Here is a 14,971-nt window from a genome sequence, read left to right on the forward strand (position 1 = left end):
CATCTTCCAGAATGGTATCTTTACTTAAGTAAAGATTTTACACTAGTATGTCAGTTGGATACATTATACAACACAATATAATCATGAGTGATTGCTGTGGGGAAATTAAGCCCCAGAAATCAGCCAAACTATTCTATCTGGCAGTGTAGCTGAGATCCAGTGTGTAATAACTCAGGATCAATGGCCTCCCCTTCGATGAAAGGGATTCATTTGGTTCCCCTCAGTCTGTTGAATTACACACGGAATAGAAGCTCTCATGCCTCTGTTTAATCTGGCAACCATTCACTAAAACAATGTCTCATTGACATTTATTAATCTTATAATTTTTTTAACACAGGACCTGAAGTTGTCTATGTTTTAGTTAAAATGATAATAGGGGTAATTTTTAAAAATTTAATTGTGAAATAAATGCAACAATGAGAAATGTGCAAATATTCGGAAAGCTTAATGTGTCAGGTTTTGTCAAATATTATGCAATAGTTATGGAACTGGCTAAATAGTGGGGAAAAAATAGTTATTTTTATAATAATACTCTATAATCTCTCAGGTAAGACATGCATGCATTTTCATAATGTATTCTATTCCCCTAAATAAATACATTTTTTAGTTCATATTTGTGTGTTAAATAAACATATTAAAGACATGATCTCTCTAAGGGTATTTTAGATTTCCTTCTATCTTACTTAAGGTCAAGTGAAAATGTAAAAGCATGGCCTACAGCGCCGTTTTAAATGAGATAACATGCAAAGAGAGATTTCTACATTTTTACTGTAAAATCACATATGTAGTATATTCTGACTCACCGACTGAGAGGGACGTGTTCCTGTCAGAGGAGCGTAGACTACTTTGTACTGCTGGACATCACCTGAAGCAGGCTCCCACCGCACATTCAGTGTGTTTGTAGTGGGGTTGAAAACCTTGATATTCCTTGCAGGTGAGCGTTCCACTGTGGAATACAGTACATATATATATATGGAATTTAGTTTTTAGGTAACCTAGTTTCAGCTGTCATTATTAAAAAGTATATAAATAAATGCCACTAAAGCATTGCCTCAGTGAAAATGTATAGCAAAGCATAAATGCTTGAAGTTATTAGAACAAAAAAGTCCAAAACACATTTGCTAATGTGTAACTTAAACCAGATGCCAGCACCATTTGTGTTATTCAGTTCTACCACATTAAAGAAAACTGTGCTGAAGCCTGGCAATAACAGTGGTGCATTTAGAAACAGCAAAATAATTAGTAAGAAAAATAAACACAATCACACAATTCCTTTTTGTTGTGAAATGATGAATAATACTCATTAACACAAAAGCATTTGGATATCTCAGGTTTCATTTCTGTGTTGACTGGTTTAACTGACGAGACATTTATAAAAGACTACACAAGTAAATTCTTTGCACTAACTAAATAATTCCATGCTACTGAAATTGTAACTACAACAACACTGTTTATGTTACACAAAGACTGAGAACAAGCACTTAAACAAAAGGCCAACATAAATTAATAAGTGAATAAGAGCAGGGAACATTAAAAGCAGCCATCCTTCAGGTGGTAGACAGCAGCATTTTTTGGGCTTGCATCTCTCTGGGATTTCCATTTAGGGAAGAAGATTACTCATGGATTGTCTGAAGGCCTGTACAGTCACTACAAGTTATTACAGTCCATAAACTGGGATTCATTACATCCCACCCTGAGACTCATACAATAGACGGCCAACAAATAAAGTTTCTTTAGCAGTGATCAGAATTCGGTGAAGCAGTTTCACTTTAAAGGTTACATCACCAGAACAATCATGTTGGAATAAAGAAAGCCTAACATGCTAAATTATTCTGTTTCTAAGAAAGTAAAGCTGGAAGAGCTTTAGATACTCACATGTCTTTCCATTTTCAGTCAGGCGTTTGCCCTCGCCAGCTGCATATACTGGAACTACAGTGACAGCGTACACAGTGTCCGATTGTAAATTCTTCAAGACAGTGCTAAAAGTGGATCCAGACACTTGCAACTTAAAAAAACAAAAGAAAAAAAAGAACATCAAAAGGTTCAGAAATCGCATGATTGTAAAACTGAGAAGATGGAATAGAAGAGTTAGACTTTAAATATGCAATAAAAGAGACCCTGTAAGTATATACCATGTCCTCTGGTCCCCCTGGCACAGCATTATAGAAGATTCTGTATTGGCGCACAATACCCTCAGCCGGTTCCCACAGAACATTCAGAGAGCTAGTGGTGGGATCAACGACTTGAAGATGTCGCACTCCTCCAAGAGCCACTAGTAAAACCAAGATCCAAATAGTTTTCCTGTTATATTATTACCAGTTTATACATTACCATTTACTACTGAATGCAGAAATATAGTCCATTAAGACAATGCAGGTTACTTACGCGTCTTTCCTTCACCAAATATGTCTTTCTCCTCTTTGGATGGATACATAGCTGTCACAGTGATCGAGTATGGAGTGTCAGGAGTCAACTTCTGCAGATTAATTGTGTTCTTCTTCCCACCAATCTGAGTCTGTAGGGGAAACCAAGACAGACACCTGAAAAAACAGCTTCTCAGATAACCATCCATTTGTTTAAGAGATGTATTAGAACGTTCTTTTCAGTGGGACTATTTTATTTAGTTTATTTATTCAGGGTGTTTAGATATATTTAAGCAACCTTGGGAGAGTCAGCTTGACCCAGATGGGGCTAAAGGTTTGAGATGGTGGCTTCTGTCCATAAGCAATGGCAGTTGTATCCTGTGCATAAGAGGCTGCACTAAAGGAAACTAAAATTATTTTTTTAACATTTAAAGTCTCTATAAAAAACTGATTGTTTGCCAGTGCTCTTTTTTTGAACCTGAGACGGACTGTAAGAAAGGTTTCACAAAATCCAGCAGCCTCTGCTAAGGAAATTTTGGAAGGAGGATGGTACCTTCCCTTATCTCCTTATCGACAACTCCTCTGCATTTTGGACAGCTCAGGAATTCTCACAGATGCCCACACATACACATGATCATCTACTGCATTTAAAACCAGCTGCTCACAAAACTACAGACTGGGTCAATATAGTCACTTGGCTTCTGCTTCTTTGTTATCAAACCACTTGAATTCTTCAAATCTGTCTACTGTGAATGTTACCTACCGCAGTTTTAAACTATGTGAGGCAACTGCAACCCATCCCAAGCTTTAAACACTTAACAGCTGATAAAATGCTGTTGACAGATTCTGGACAGTGTTTCAGATAATCAGCCATTTTTTTAAGTTTATGTTTGGTTTTACAAATGTCATTTAGTTAAAGTTAATCATTCTATTATGCACGCTCTCATGCACCATAAATGGTTGTAAAATAAAATATTCAGATGATATAAAAGATGATTTACCGACTGTGGCCTGCCTCCTGCAGTAGGCAAATATGTGATCCTGTAGTTCTGGACTTTGCCAGGGGCATGATCCCATTTCACCGTGAGGGAGGTAGTGGTGGCATTAAATACCTGCAGATTCTGAGGGGGACCGCTGGGAGCTGTGGAAGCAAAGTGTCAGATTTGTTTTGGCATGTCATGATAATCACAGTCTTGCTTATGGCATGTCATGATAATCACAGTCTTGCTTATGTATTGTATGCTAGATCAAAATACTTACCAGGTGTAACAATTCTGGATACTATCGGAAGTGGAGAGAAGCGGAGAATGGGAAATAAAAAAAATTTACATTTTCAATTAAAAAAAAGGGAAATTAATGTACTATAAAATTATTTCATATTTATTGAATTAAAATAATGCTATACATGTTTCTGTGATTCTATTTCTATTCAAAGGTCCATTTCTTTCACCCAAAAATAAATAAAAGATTCTTACATGTGCGCTGCCTTCCAATGAGGTCCTCACTCTCTGATTCATCAGGATAGATTGCAGTTACTGAAACATCATACAGTGTGTCTGATTCTAGGTTCTCCAAGAGATGACTGGTCTCCTCAGCATTCAAGATATCCTACAGAAGGGCAATAAGTTTAAAATGTGACTTGTCATGTGTTTAACAACATACACAGTCAATTCTTCAGTTTCTCTCATTTGAAGTCCATACATATGCGTAGTTGTTCTCTCCTAACTTTGTCCAGCCGATGCGGTAGAGGGCTACATCAGGGGCTCCATGCTCCCAATGAGCCCTAAAACTAGTTAGTGTCACTTCAGAGAACCTCAGATTCTTTGGTGATGGTACAACATCTACAAAGTTGAGGAAAAAGAAAAAAATCAGATCACATACAGGAAGAGAAATAAATGCTTCTATACAGGCTGATTTAATCACTTTTATATCGTTGACCATAATTATTAGCACCAAATGCAAATATTGTTGTTTTACTACTAATTAATAAGTTTAAGATTTCTGGATATGTTCAAGCTATAGGTTTTATACTTCTTTTACTTTTACTTTAACTCCATTACTGACACAAATTTTGTTCTATTTTTTGTTCTAGGTAGAATCATAATGTGTATTGTTAGTAAGCTTATTTGCTATTTATTTAGTCTATGCTAAAATATTATTTGTTTACAGTGTTTCTCTAGTAACTGCCATTATCAAATTTCTCAAATGACCTGTCCATTGTTTTGTGAGTCTTACAGTGAGACTGACACATGTAGTTTTAATATTAAGTGAAGCTAAATCCATCAAACTATAAAAAATTTGTATGTGAATAGTTACTTAAATAATTTCATAAAATAACAATATTCATAACAATATTTCTTATCATATATATATATATGTTTAATGGTTCATAAGGTATTAAAGTAAACAAAGGGGAAAATTAATTTTTCTATTAATTTTTTAATCGAAACCTTAACAGGGCATTAATCCATAATATGGTAATACAGGGTACGTTACTAGACATTCACCTGTGGTTGCCTGATTAAGCATCGGGTTTCCAGTTCCAGAGTCATAAACTGGAGTGACAGCCACGTCATATTCCGTTTGAGATTTTAGATTATCCAAACTCTGTGTTGTCACATCTCCATTCACCTCAAGCTGAAATAAAGAGATTTAAGATAAAATTTAAGATAATAAGATTTTTTTAATTTACTGATTTTCTGTTGGCTTAAACAAATTTATATGCCTTGGTTAAAACTGTAAAGGGTTTTAATGTAAAAAGTGAAACTTTGATCATTTATGTTAGATGCTGAATGTGACATGGTCACCAACAAAACAAGTGGAAACATTTGAAAAAGAAAACTTTTCAAGTCATACCACAGTTTTTTGATAGGTTTGAGCTGTGGGATCTGACTAGGCTATCCCCAAACATTTATCTTCTAAAGGCCATTTCTTTGTTGACTTGGATTTGTGCTTTGGGCCATTATTGTGCTGGGAAGCAACATTTTTCATCGTCTTTAGCTGTCTAAAAGATATCTGAAGGGTTTTCTTTTCCAAAATAGATATTTGGCGCTATCAATCATTCTCTCTATCTTGACTAAAGTCCCAATTCCAGTTGAAGATGCTGCCACCACTATGCTTGAGGTTTTGTGTTTGTGAATTTTTTAGATTGATGCCCAAAGAATTCTACATTGATTTCACCAGACATAAAACATTTTTCCACATGGTTTGGGATTATTTATGCATACTTAGATTTAGACACAATAGCCAATGTCCACATTTTTCTGCAGCTATCTTAATATTGCCACAGCCTCCCTGATTAGTTTTCTTTTTCACTTTGTCAATTTTGGATAGTAATCCTGTTCTTTGTTCTGTCACTGTGATACAGCATATCTCCACTTGATGAAAGCCTTAATGGTGTTCCATGGTACATCTAATGTTTTGGAAATTGTTTTGTACTACTCCATTACTACTCTCACTACAGTTCAACCGTTAGATCCAGGACTTAGATCCAGTGCTATACTCTCATGGCATTCAGCATTCAGATGAACCTAAGACACGAAAATCCTACAGAAGCAACTCATCTTTATTCTTAACTGATTCTTAATCTGTATTATATCAGATTAATGATAATTAATGATAATCAACTTTGAACATGAGAGCAGGACTGGGTTTTATCTTCTTTTTTCTATTTCTATTCATATCAAATTAAAGGAAGAAAATCAGGTTCTGACATATTTTATCCAGAGTAAATTGGTGTGTAAAATTTTTATATCTGTCATAATAACCATCTACACACATTAGAATGAGAAACAGGGTCTAAATAATTCAGAAGGATCTGCACATAAATGCACACAAAAGGCTTTCTGGAAGTCTGAATAGCTGAGAAATCAGGACAAATCATTTCCCTGAAAAATGTAATCAAATGAATCCAAAGCTGAATCCTGTCTGCATTGAAAGGCGCATTTCCTGCTAAACAGTTTATCCTGAGCTCTTAATCCAACCATGTTTCATCCATCAGGTAAGAGACTCTGCTGCTTTTTGCAGGACCTCAGCCTGAAAGTAGGTGTTTACTTTATCTTTTCATTCCAGTATTAAGAAGCAGAGCCATGCTCTGATTTATGCTTCACGTTATAGAGTGTTTCTCTGGCAGCATGACAAAGAAAAGTACAGCAATAAAATAAAAAATGAAAAAAGCAGGGTAGTTTTGACTGTGACAAGGTTTCTACGTGCCAATCACAAAACCACAGACTTCCATCCTCGTCTGCTGTCTCTATTTTCTGGCAGACATTTGACCCTCAATGTCCCTGCCTTAAGCCCCAGAAGCCAAGGCTCTCAGCAGCTGCTTCCATTATGTTGCATAACACATGTGATGGGACAATAAGTTAAGTGACTCATATTCATCAGTGAGCATCTCCTTTTTTGGTAGTCTGGCTGATGTTCTGCATAAACAAATGCCTACAATTCCAGATGACACACTGGTGCTGCAAATGTATGTGCAATGACACATTTTCGGCCACAAAGTGTTAGGTAATGTAAAATCTAGGCTCCTTAATACCAGAATTTAAGTGTAGATAATCATCTTAACATCAGAAATTGAAAAAATGTGTCTTCTTTCTGCGCTCAGTCACATGACGGCACTTTTAGCCTTGATGTTTTATTATAACCAGCTCTAAGTAATTCTTAGCTCCAAATAATGGGTTTAATTACACAATTAATAGTTTTGTGAAATAATACACTTTTGTAATAAAGCTAATGTTAAGAGTTGTATTTGTTTGTTAGTTAAGATTGGGATATTTATTTTTGTAGACTTGCATCACTTTTATAATTTTTAGGTATTATTTATTACAGTTCCTTCTCAAATTGTACCTAATATAAAACATTTTGAACAAACATGGTCATGTGCTCAGTCAATCTACCTTTGTATAATATGACATAATCTATGCAATTTTTGACAAACAGCAGGTTTTTGTGCTGCTTTTGTTGCTATTTTACACTATATATTCACCTTATTCTTGCAGACCAACTTCTGGGGTTATTGAGCATCCATAATTCATGGGGAAATTGCTTTAATAAGAATCTCTGTATGCTTATCATCATGATCAGGTATCAATGTCAGGGTGATGGTAAGCTTACCTCTTTACTTTCACCATCCTCAGGTTTATAAGTAATTATGTATTTGCGTACAAGCCCATGTGCAGCGTCCCAGTTCAGAAGCATGCTGCTGTGTGTTACATCTGTTATTATCAGCTCACCGAGTGGAGGCAGTGGCACTGCAAGTTGGCAAAAGATAAACACAAAAGAACAAGCAATAAGAATCTCAAAACCATGCCAAGCATCCCTTGGAGCTTGGAGCTATCATGCTCTAGCGCCACCTACGGGTCACCCCATGATCAGTGAGAGTAGAGCTGGTTGTTTCGCCTTTCAGGGCGAGGAGTGTGATGCTGTACGCTGTGTTGGGGAGAAGCTTCTTCAGCTGGACATCATGGATCTTGGCTTTCACACGCATCTGTGAAATTTAACCATATCAACAGTGAAAGCAGTGATTTTTAACACCAAGTAGCTATGGAATTAATCCAGGAGAATCACTTAGAATAATTGGTGTAATAAAATGCATTCCTGATGGACAATAATATTACAATATGGGTGTGGTGTTCTTCCGAACAAAGACATCAGATTTAATTCTTGTGATTAAAATACTGCAATATTAATTTGTGAATTGATTCAAAACCTGGAAAACATCAAAATCTACATGGATATAATATAGCCGTCGATACCTTTGAGTGTGTCTGTGTATAAAGGAAAAGGGTAGGGCCTTGGATTTTAAAATGTAACTAGACATAGCATCCAGAACTGTATTAGATAAAGGCCTACAACGATTCTACCTCAACCATAAAGTTTACTTTGTTCTATCTAGATGAAAACACATATCTGCTCTGTTGATGTGCTGATTTAGTGAAGATTACCAGCAAGTAAAGAGTACTGCTTCTACAGCCTTTAATGTGATGGAAGTGCATATTCAAGAGCTCTGTCTTGACTGTTGTGCTGTAGTAGGGTAGATTATCTGAAGTACAGATCATACCTCTTTCTTGGTGGTTGGTTCAGTGGCATTTATAGCCGAGTATTGCAATTTGTAGCCAGTAGCTCCTTCAATTTTCTCCCATTTCACGTTCATGGTGGTGGGGCTCACTTTGTAGATGGTCAACCTCCTTTTAGTATTTAGGGGCACTACAGAGGGGAACACATCTTTTCTCTTTTTCTTTATATTCTTTGTCCCTATCTATCTAAACCCTGAGGCTGGCAGACGGCACAGATGGACCAAAGCACACATACTGCATGATGGTTACATGGATGACAGTGAATGGATGACAAAGAGGATGTCAGACGAATGGTATTGGATTTTACATACTTAATGATGGCCAGTGAATGATGGTGAAGGACAAACATTACTGCACAGGCAGAACACTGGTATATAAACACAACAGCAATCAAACACTTAAGGCAAGAAAAAACAATGACACATTTCTGTACCATGCAGCATCATGCTGTGTATATTGACATTCATTGCTCTGTGAAGGGAATTATGAAGGTTAGGTTAGGCTTAAGTTCAAAATATGAAGCATAACATAAAACCAGCTTAAAAGCAACATCCACATTCCACTGCACAGCGTTTCATAACATTTTACTATTCTAAACGATATAAACAGTTGCTCTAGAAAACCCTTGAAAGTTGTATATTAAAATTAAAAACAGTTTTTATAGTCTACATCCAAATATGTCCAAATATGTCATTGTGATCAGTTCACTGAAAAAAAAAAATCTAAATTATTTGGATTATGTGCTTTCGAAATTTTCTAGATATTTAAAAGCTATGACTCTACAGTAAAAGTAGCACCAATAAAATCTAAATTAAAAGCAGCAGATTTGCTATAGCAACAAACAGTGGTTCACATTTAATTATGAAAAAATATGGAATCTAAGCCAAAGCCTCAACAATAACTCCAATTTAAGACAGTAGGCCAACAAGGATAAACACCAGAGCACAAGATATTAAATAAATTGCAATTTAAATTGTCATAGATCCATTTTTAGAATGATAAAAATTTGACTGAGGCTTTGGCTCAATTGTTTTCAAAAGCCATTTTTGTGGTAGAACTGAACTTGGAGCTTACATGTGGTTTCTGTGCCGCTCAGGGGCTCACTGCTCTCTTCTCCAACCACAGCGTAAACATTCACTGAGTATTCGGTCAATGGATTGAGACCTTCCAGCACCACTGTGTTCACATTTCCATCCACAAACAACTACAACAGGGGAACACAACAGGATTGCCATTTATGACTGTGTATAATGAGATTAAGTAACATAAATCAATTTAGGTATTAAAGAAAACTTTATTAAAACAAGAGTTTTAGCTGGCAGCAGAAGTAGAAATACAGTCCCACATGTAAAACAATCTGGGAATTCCCAGCTCTCCCTTGTAAACTTGTGTACTACTCTTAGTAATGGCTTTGATCATGCTCCATTGCACTTCATTTGAAGTTTTTTTGAAGTGATATTTCGAGAATTCAATTCCCAGTGATTCAAGTGAGAGTCAGTGGGTCAGGGTGAGATTCAAAATACTTTAACTTGTCTCTTTGCACTGATGCCAACTGTGACTATCCAAACAATTTTGAGGTAAAGGATGTTTTTTTTTTCTGAGAAAGACAGATGTACACAACTTCATACTAAAATCACTATTTTGAGATCTAGATCTTCTGTGGAGATGAATATGTTACCTGTAGATTCTGTCCTCCAGACACTGGAGCATACTCAACACGATACTTTTCAACAGCGTCCTCAGGGCCATTCCAGGTGGTACGGAATGAGTGGTAGGTCACATCAGAGGTCACAAGGTCAGTGGGTGTGCCTGGTCCACCTAAAACAGTAATGATGACACCTTGGAGACTTTGAGTTTAAATACAATAAGAAAAATGTTTCCTTACTTGTCTAACATTTTTGACTCATTTTTGAAAGAGACTAAAATAAAGTATGCTATTATCTCAGTTTTCCATTAGGCTTAAGCCACATATATCTAGCATGAAAGAGCCTATGACAATCCTCATGAGAAATTTGGATGTATTGCAATCACCCAGATTCCCCCATTTCCACTAATATTTCTACAGCTGGAGTGAATATCAACAATTCTCTCAAATTTCTTCACCTTCATCTACATCACACAAAACTACTAAATAATCTTGTGCCATAACATAGATTAATTTTATATACAATGCTCAGAATTCAAATGTCCTTAAAGTTACCTGAGCCTTTGACGCTTGAACACAGGTTTTTTGTCAGATCATCAACAATGTCCAACAGAAAGGAGAAATCAAGCACATTGTACATGTGGATTTCATCAGGATCAGAGGCAATGGAGCGCAACTCATTCTCATCAGCATTCTTCACACCTACACACCAAAACAAGTCAAGGATATCAGTTTCATTTTTGCAGCCAGTTAATACACAAGCCAATGGAATAATCAGATGAAACAAATGGTTATAAACCTTGCTTGAACATCTGTTAAAGATGGTAGATACACAAAACTGAATTGAACTCAATTAATTAAGCTAGTGAAAGTGCTAAATATATATAAAATGCTGTATATTAAAGGCAGAGGTTTTCTCACCAATTGCATAGAGCTCAATGCCATTGTCACGCAAATTTTGAGAGTTGGCAATAATGTCGTCCTGTGATTTGCCATCAGTGACGAGGACTCCGATTTTACGAGAGTTTGGACGCATGCCCACATTAGCTTTAAAATTGTTCTGCAGGATGTAATTCAAAGCAAGACCTGGAGAAAAAGCAAAATACTGGCCATAATAACAATAGCATATACACAGTTTTTATAATCTTAGCTCTGGTAAACAAATAAATGAAATGAAAATTTGAAATATAATGCCGGTTTAATAATACCTGTCATAGTGTTTCCTCCTTTGTAAGGCAAGTTGGCTACAGCCTCCAGTAGTGATTCTCGAGTTCTATGTGCATTCAGATGCCACTCAGTCTTTGGATCTCCACTATACTGGGCCAAACCTGAATACAGAAATGAACACAATCTTGCATGCCAGCCTCTGGGTGCAGAGTAAAATCTACAGCTTGACAAAAGACACCCTTACCAATCTGGACACGGTCTGGGCCAATGTCAAAGACGCCCACCATGCGTCCAATGAATGCCCTGATCGTCTTGAAATTCAGACGTCCTATACTCCAGGAGCCATCAACCAGCAGGACAATATCAGCCTGGGCAGTTGTTTTGCACATTACATCTAACCAGGCAGAGGATAGAAAAATTAGAATATGAATATACAAAGGCGCTGACAGCTATAATATGCAAAGGCTATAATTTTAAATGTATCACGGAAGCTGCTTAGGAAAGATTAAATGTGATGAGGAAGGAGAAAAAACACAGAAAAAAGGGGTTTCAGACACCAAAAGAGACGAGACCAGCAATATAAATAGTTGTTTATTAACATTTCTGTACATTGCATCCAATACATTATAATAACACAACTAACAATAATTATGACATTAATGGATTGTGTAGTCTCTATAATGAGCAGCAAAACCTCTGTGGTCTTCAAGAGTTACTTTCCATTCCCCAATCCGCACCTCATTTCCACTTCTGTAAAGACACCTGAATGTTGTTCCACTGGCATGAAACTTTCCCTGCTCATGAGGAACACAGCTGCATAGAGCTCAAAAAAATAAACTCACACTGAAACTACAATACAAGTTTTTTTCTTTCATAATCTCTTAGAAAGGCCATAGCCGGGGGATAGGGAGGACTAATATTTCAAAGTGTTTTCAAAAGGTTGAAGTTTTTCTGCTGTAAATAAAGAAAATAATTAAAGACTATCAAACAAAACAGATGTTCCCACCTTCCGCAAAAGATACATGCCGCTTTCTGTATAAATAATCCTGTGTGCATGACACATTAAACGTGTACATACAATATATGGTCTACAATATTTACGGTGCTTTTTCTTTCAAATGCATGATGATAATTATAAGTTACGTATTTGAAGTTATATATTATGTCATTATTTGAAAGTGATGACAGACCATTTCTTTAAACTAAGTAATGAGATGTTGGCATTTGAGCAGTCCAGGTATTGATGGACTCCCTTGAGTGCTTTAAGGTTGCTCAGGAATTTTGGCATGTGCAAACACATGGCCTGCTTTTATCTCCTTCTGACAGCACATAATTTAAATGCCACATAATCTGTTCAACAGCACCAGTGGGCATATCAAAACTATCCTGCTTCTTCTTCTTATTTTTTTAAATCCTGTGCTGATACCTTTGGCCTGATATCGGTTACTATCTGTTAATAAATTTCCATGAACATATTTGTGTGACTAGAACTGAATGTAAGAATATAGAGTTGCTTCGGAAGCATAGAGTAAAGTATGAATTTCTTCTAATTTTTACATTCCTTGTACATTTCACATCTCACATATGTCCATTATTATCTAATTCTGACCTCTGTGGCATTCATAATATCAAATATCAAGCTAAATGTGATTTCAAAGAATATGCCCCAGTCTTATCTTTGTCTCCAGATCGTGCAAGAGCTCAGTTACTGGATCTGCTCCCAATTAGGAGCAGCATTCCACACTCAGGTCATCAATCTGAGCTCAGAACCTTCAAGTGCACACAGATTTCTTCTTACACACACACTAGATCATGTTTAGACTGAAAACTGAGCAGGCAAGGATGTGTCATATCCGCTCCTAAACCAAACACCACCTGAAAGTCACTGTGTGGAATAGTCATTAAATTCAAGTCTTTTGTGAAACAGTTAGTCTGTCTACATGCTGACAGTTTTCCTAAAAGAAAGACTTTCAGACAAATTATGTTGCATAATGCATATATAACACCATTAATTTTCATTACCATGGTGATATTTATACCCACATGCAAATGCTGCAAAAATTCCACATTTCTGCTGATTCTAAAATCTAGCTTTCTGATGCTTTCATGCCTCAGCAATCTTGTTTAAAATGAGTGGCTCAGGAGGTCACACTACCTGAAGCCTCAACCAGAGGAGTAGCAGGCTCATCAGACAGAGTGGTCTTTTCTTCTCCAGCCAAGGGCATACTCTCTCCACCATCAAATACACCAAACACACTTACAGTGTACTTGGTGCCGGCTCTGTAGTGAAAAGGAGTAGGAGAAGGAGCTTTACCTTCAATCTAGCCAACACAACAGTCTTTTACTAATAAAGTATGAAAGTAAGATTCATAGACCCCATAATGTGACTTGATTGACACCAGGATATAAGGAACAGTGGAAATATTTCAGCACTTACCTTAGCTCTTCCAGAACCACTGTGTTGTCAAAGGGTCCAACAACAAGCTGTCCCAAGTCTATGTCATCATCAGAAGGGTGGAAAGTAACCTTATAACCCTTTACATCTCCAGGTGCATGGTCCCATGACACCCTGAAACTAGTCTTAGTGGGCTCAGATGTTTGTAAATTTCTTGGAGCTTTGAATGGTGACACTGGAACAATGATGGAATGCAAAGTGAGTTGACTATACATAAAAATGGTTCAGAATGAAAAGAGTTATATATTAATATTTATGTCAAATATACCTAAATATAATTTATATACTCTAAAACCTCATATCAGTTACCTGTAGGTCTTATAAATCATTGATATCTGCAACCTTAAATGGCTTTTTGACTTCTCCAGTGGTGAAATGGCATATTTTAGGCAAACTCACATGTGGTTCCTGAGCCTTGTCTTGCTTTTCCATCTCCATGTTTGTAGACTGGAACCACTATGATTTCATAGGTGGTAATGGGCTGTAGGCGCCGCAGGACAACGGTTGTAGTGTCACCTGAGGTTTTAGTGACCATTTGCCGGGTTCCATCCTGAGGCTTGTACATCACCCTGTAATTAACAATGCTGCCGGGCGCTGGCTGCCAAGTTGCCCGCATGCTCTTCTCTGTCTCCTCACTTACAGCTATGGCTCTGGCTGCAGCAGAGACTGGAGGAGAAATCACAGGCAATGCATAATTATTACATTCTGTCATGACCTGTGCCAAAACAATGTTATAGCCTTAGTCCTAATAGTCAGTCAAAAATATGGAAGCATTTTCATATATAACAAAGATCGATTTAATCTTCAGGTACAGGAAAAAACTCCATAGAAAATCTAAAATGTATTTCTGGTAAAAAAAAAAACACAAAAAAAACACATCTCCCAAAAGGCATGCCAGCCAGCTGAAAAGACCATCCAGTGAGAACAGATGCATCAATTGGTGATTCAAACCAAACCTGGGCATTTTCAGTCTGCCAGCAATGTTCTCTTTCCATACAGTGACTCCAGGTTTCTGGTGCCGAATGAATTGTCAGGGCCTTAAATGATTCACAGTACTTTCAGACACTGAATGCTTTTCCAAAGTGCGAGTTTTATGGGTGGAAAATACAACTTCCAAGTTTCTAAGAGCATAGCCTGACCAAACACACACAATATGTTCGTGGAAAGATCCTGGATATAAAAGTGTGACCATGGACATGAAACACAGAACCCCCAATGTGTAGCCAGTCGTGTCTTTGACTTTAATGTCACCTGGCAGATTTAC

The 14,971-nt window shown here is 36.9% G+C and overlaps 1 protein-coding gene across 6 annotated transcripts in view; it reads right to left on the bottom strand.

Annotated features, from left to right (window-relative positions):
* The window catches only part of col12a1a (collagen, type XII, alpha 1a), a 49,185-nt gene that overhangs the window by 18,625 nt on the left and 15,589 nt on the right, over positions 1-14,971 (bottom strand). For 3 of the 6 annotated variants that reach the window (XM_047821267.1, XM_027172397.2, XM_047821266.1), the window contains 21 exons: positions 14,107-14,373; positions 13,690-13,882; positions 13,408-13,532; positions 11,497-11,646; positions 11,294-11,413; positions 11,007-11,171; positions 10,641-10,787; positions 10,119-10,258; positions 9,515-9,644; positions 8,425-8,570; positions 7,722-7,851; positions 7,479-7,615; positions 4,871-5,000; positions 4,065-4,204; positions 3,839-3,971; positions 3,624-3,644; positions 3,365-3,504; positions 2,386-2,515; positions 2,133-2,272; positions 1,876-2,005; positions 804-946 (listed from right to left, as the gene is read on the bottom strand). In XM_047821267.1, the coding sequence (XP_047677223.1) occupies positions 804-946; positions 1,876-2,005; positions 2,133-2,272; positions 2,386-2,515; positions 3,365-3,504; positions 3,624-3,644; positions 3,839-3,971; positions 4,065-4,204; positions 4,871-5,000; positions 7,479-7,615; positions 7,722-7,851; positions 8,425-8,570; positions 9,515-9,644; positions 10,119-10,258; positions 10,641-10,787; positions 11,007-11,171; positions 11,294-11,413; positions 11,497-11,646; positions 13,408-13,532; positions 13,690-13,882; positions 14,107-14,373 (2,957 nt within the window). The remainder of the gene's footprint in view (positions 1-803; positions 947-1,875; positions 2,006-2,132; positions 2,273-2,385; positions 2,516-3,364; positions 3,505-3,623; positions 3,645-3,838; positions 3,972-4,064; positions 4,205-4,870; positions 5,001-7,478; positions 7,616-7,721; positions 7,852-8,424; positions 8,571-9,514; positions 9,645-10,118; positions 10,259-10,640; positions 10,788-11,006; positions 11,172-11,293; positions 11,414-11,496; positions 11,647-13,407; positions 13,533-13,689; positions 13,883-14,106; positions 14,374-14,971) is intronic. The other 3 variants (XM_047821269.1, XM_047821270.1, XM_047821268.1) reach the window with 2 other exon arrangements.

The sequence above is a fragment of the Tachysurus fulvidraco genome, chromosome 12 (genome assembly GCF_022655615.1).
Source record: "Tachysurus fulvidraco isolate hzauxx_2018 chromosome 12, HZAU_PFXX_2.0, whole genome shotgun sequence".
Classification (NCBI taxonomy): domain Eukaryota; kingdom Metazoa; phylum Chordata; class Actinopteri; order Siluriformes; family Bagridae; genus Tachysurus; species Tachysurus fulvidraco.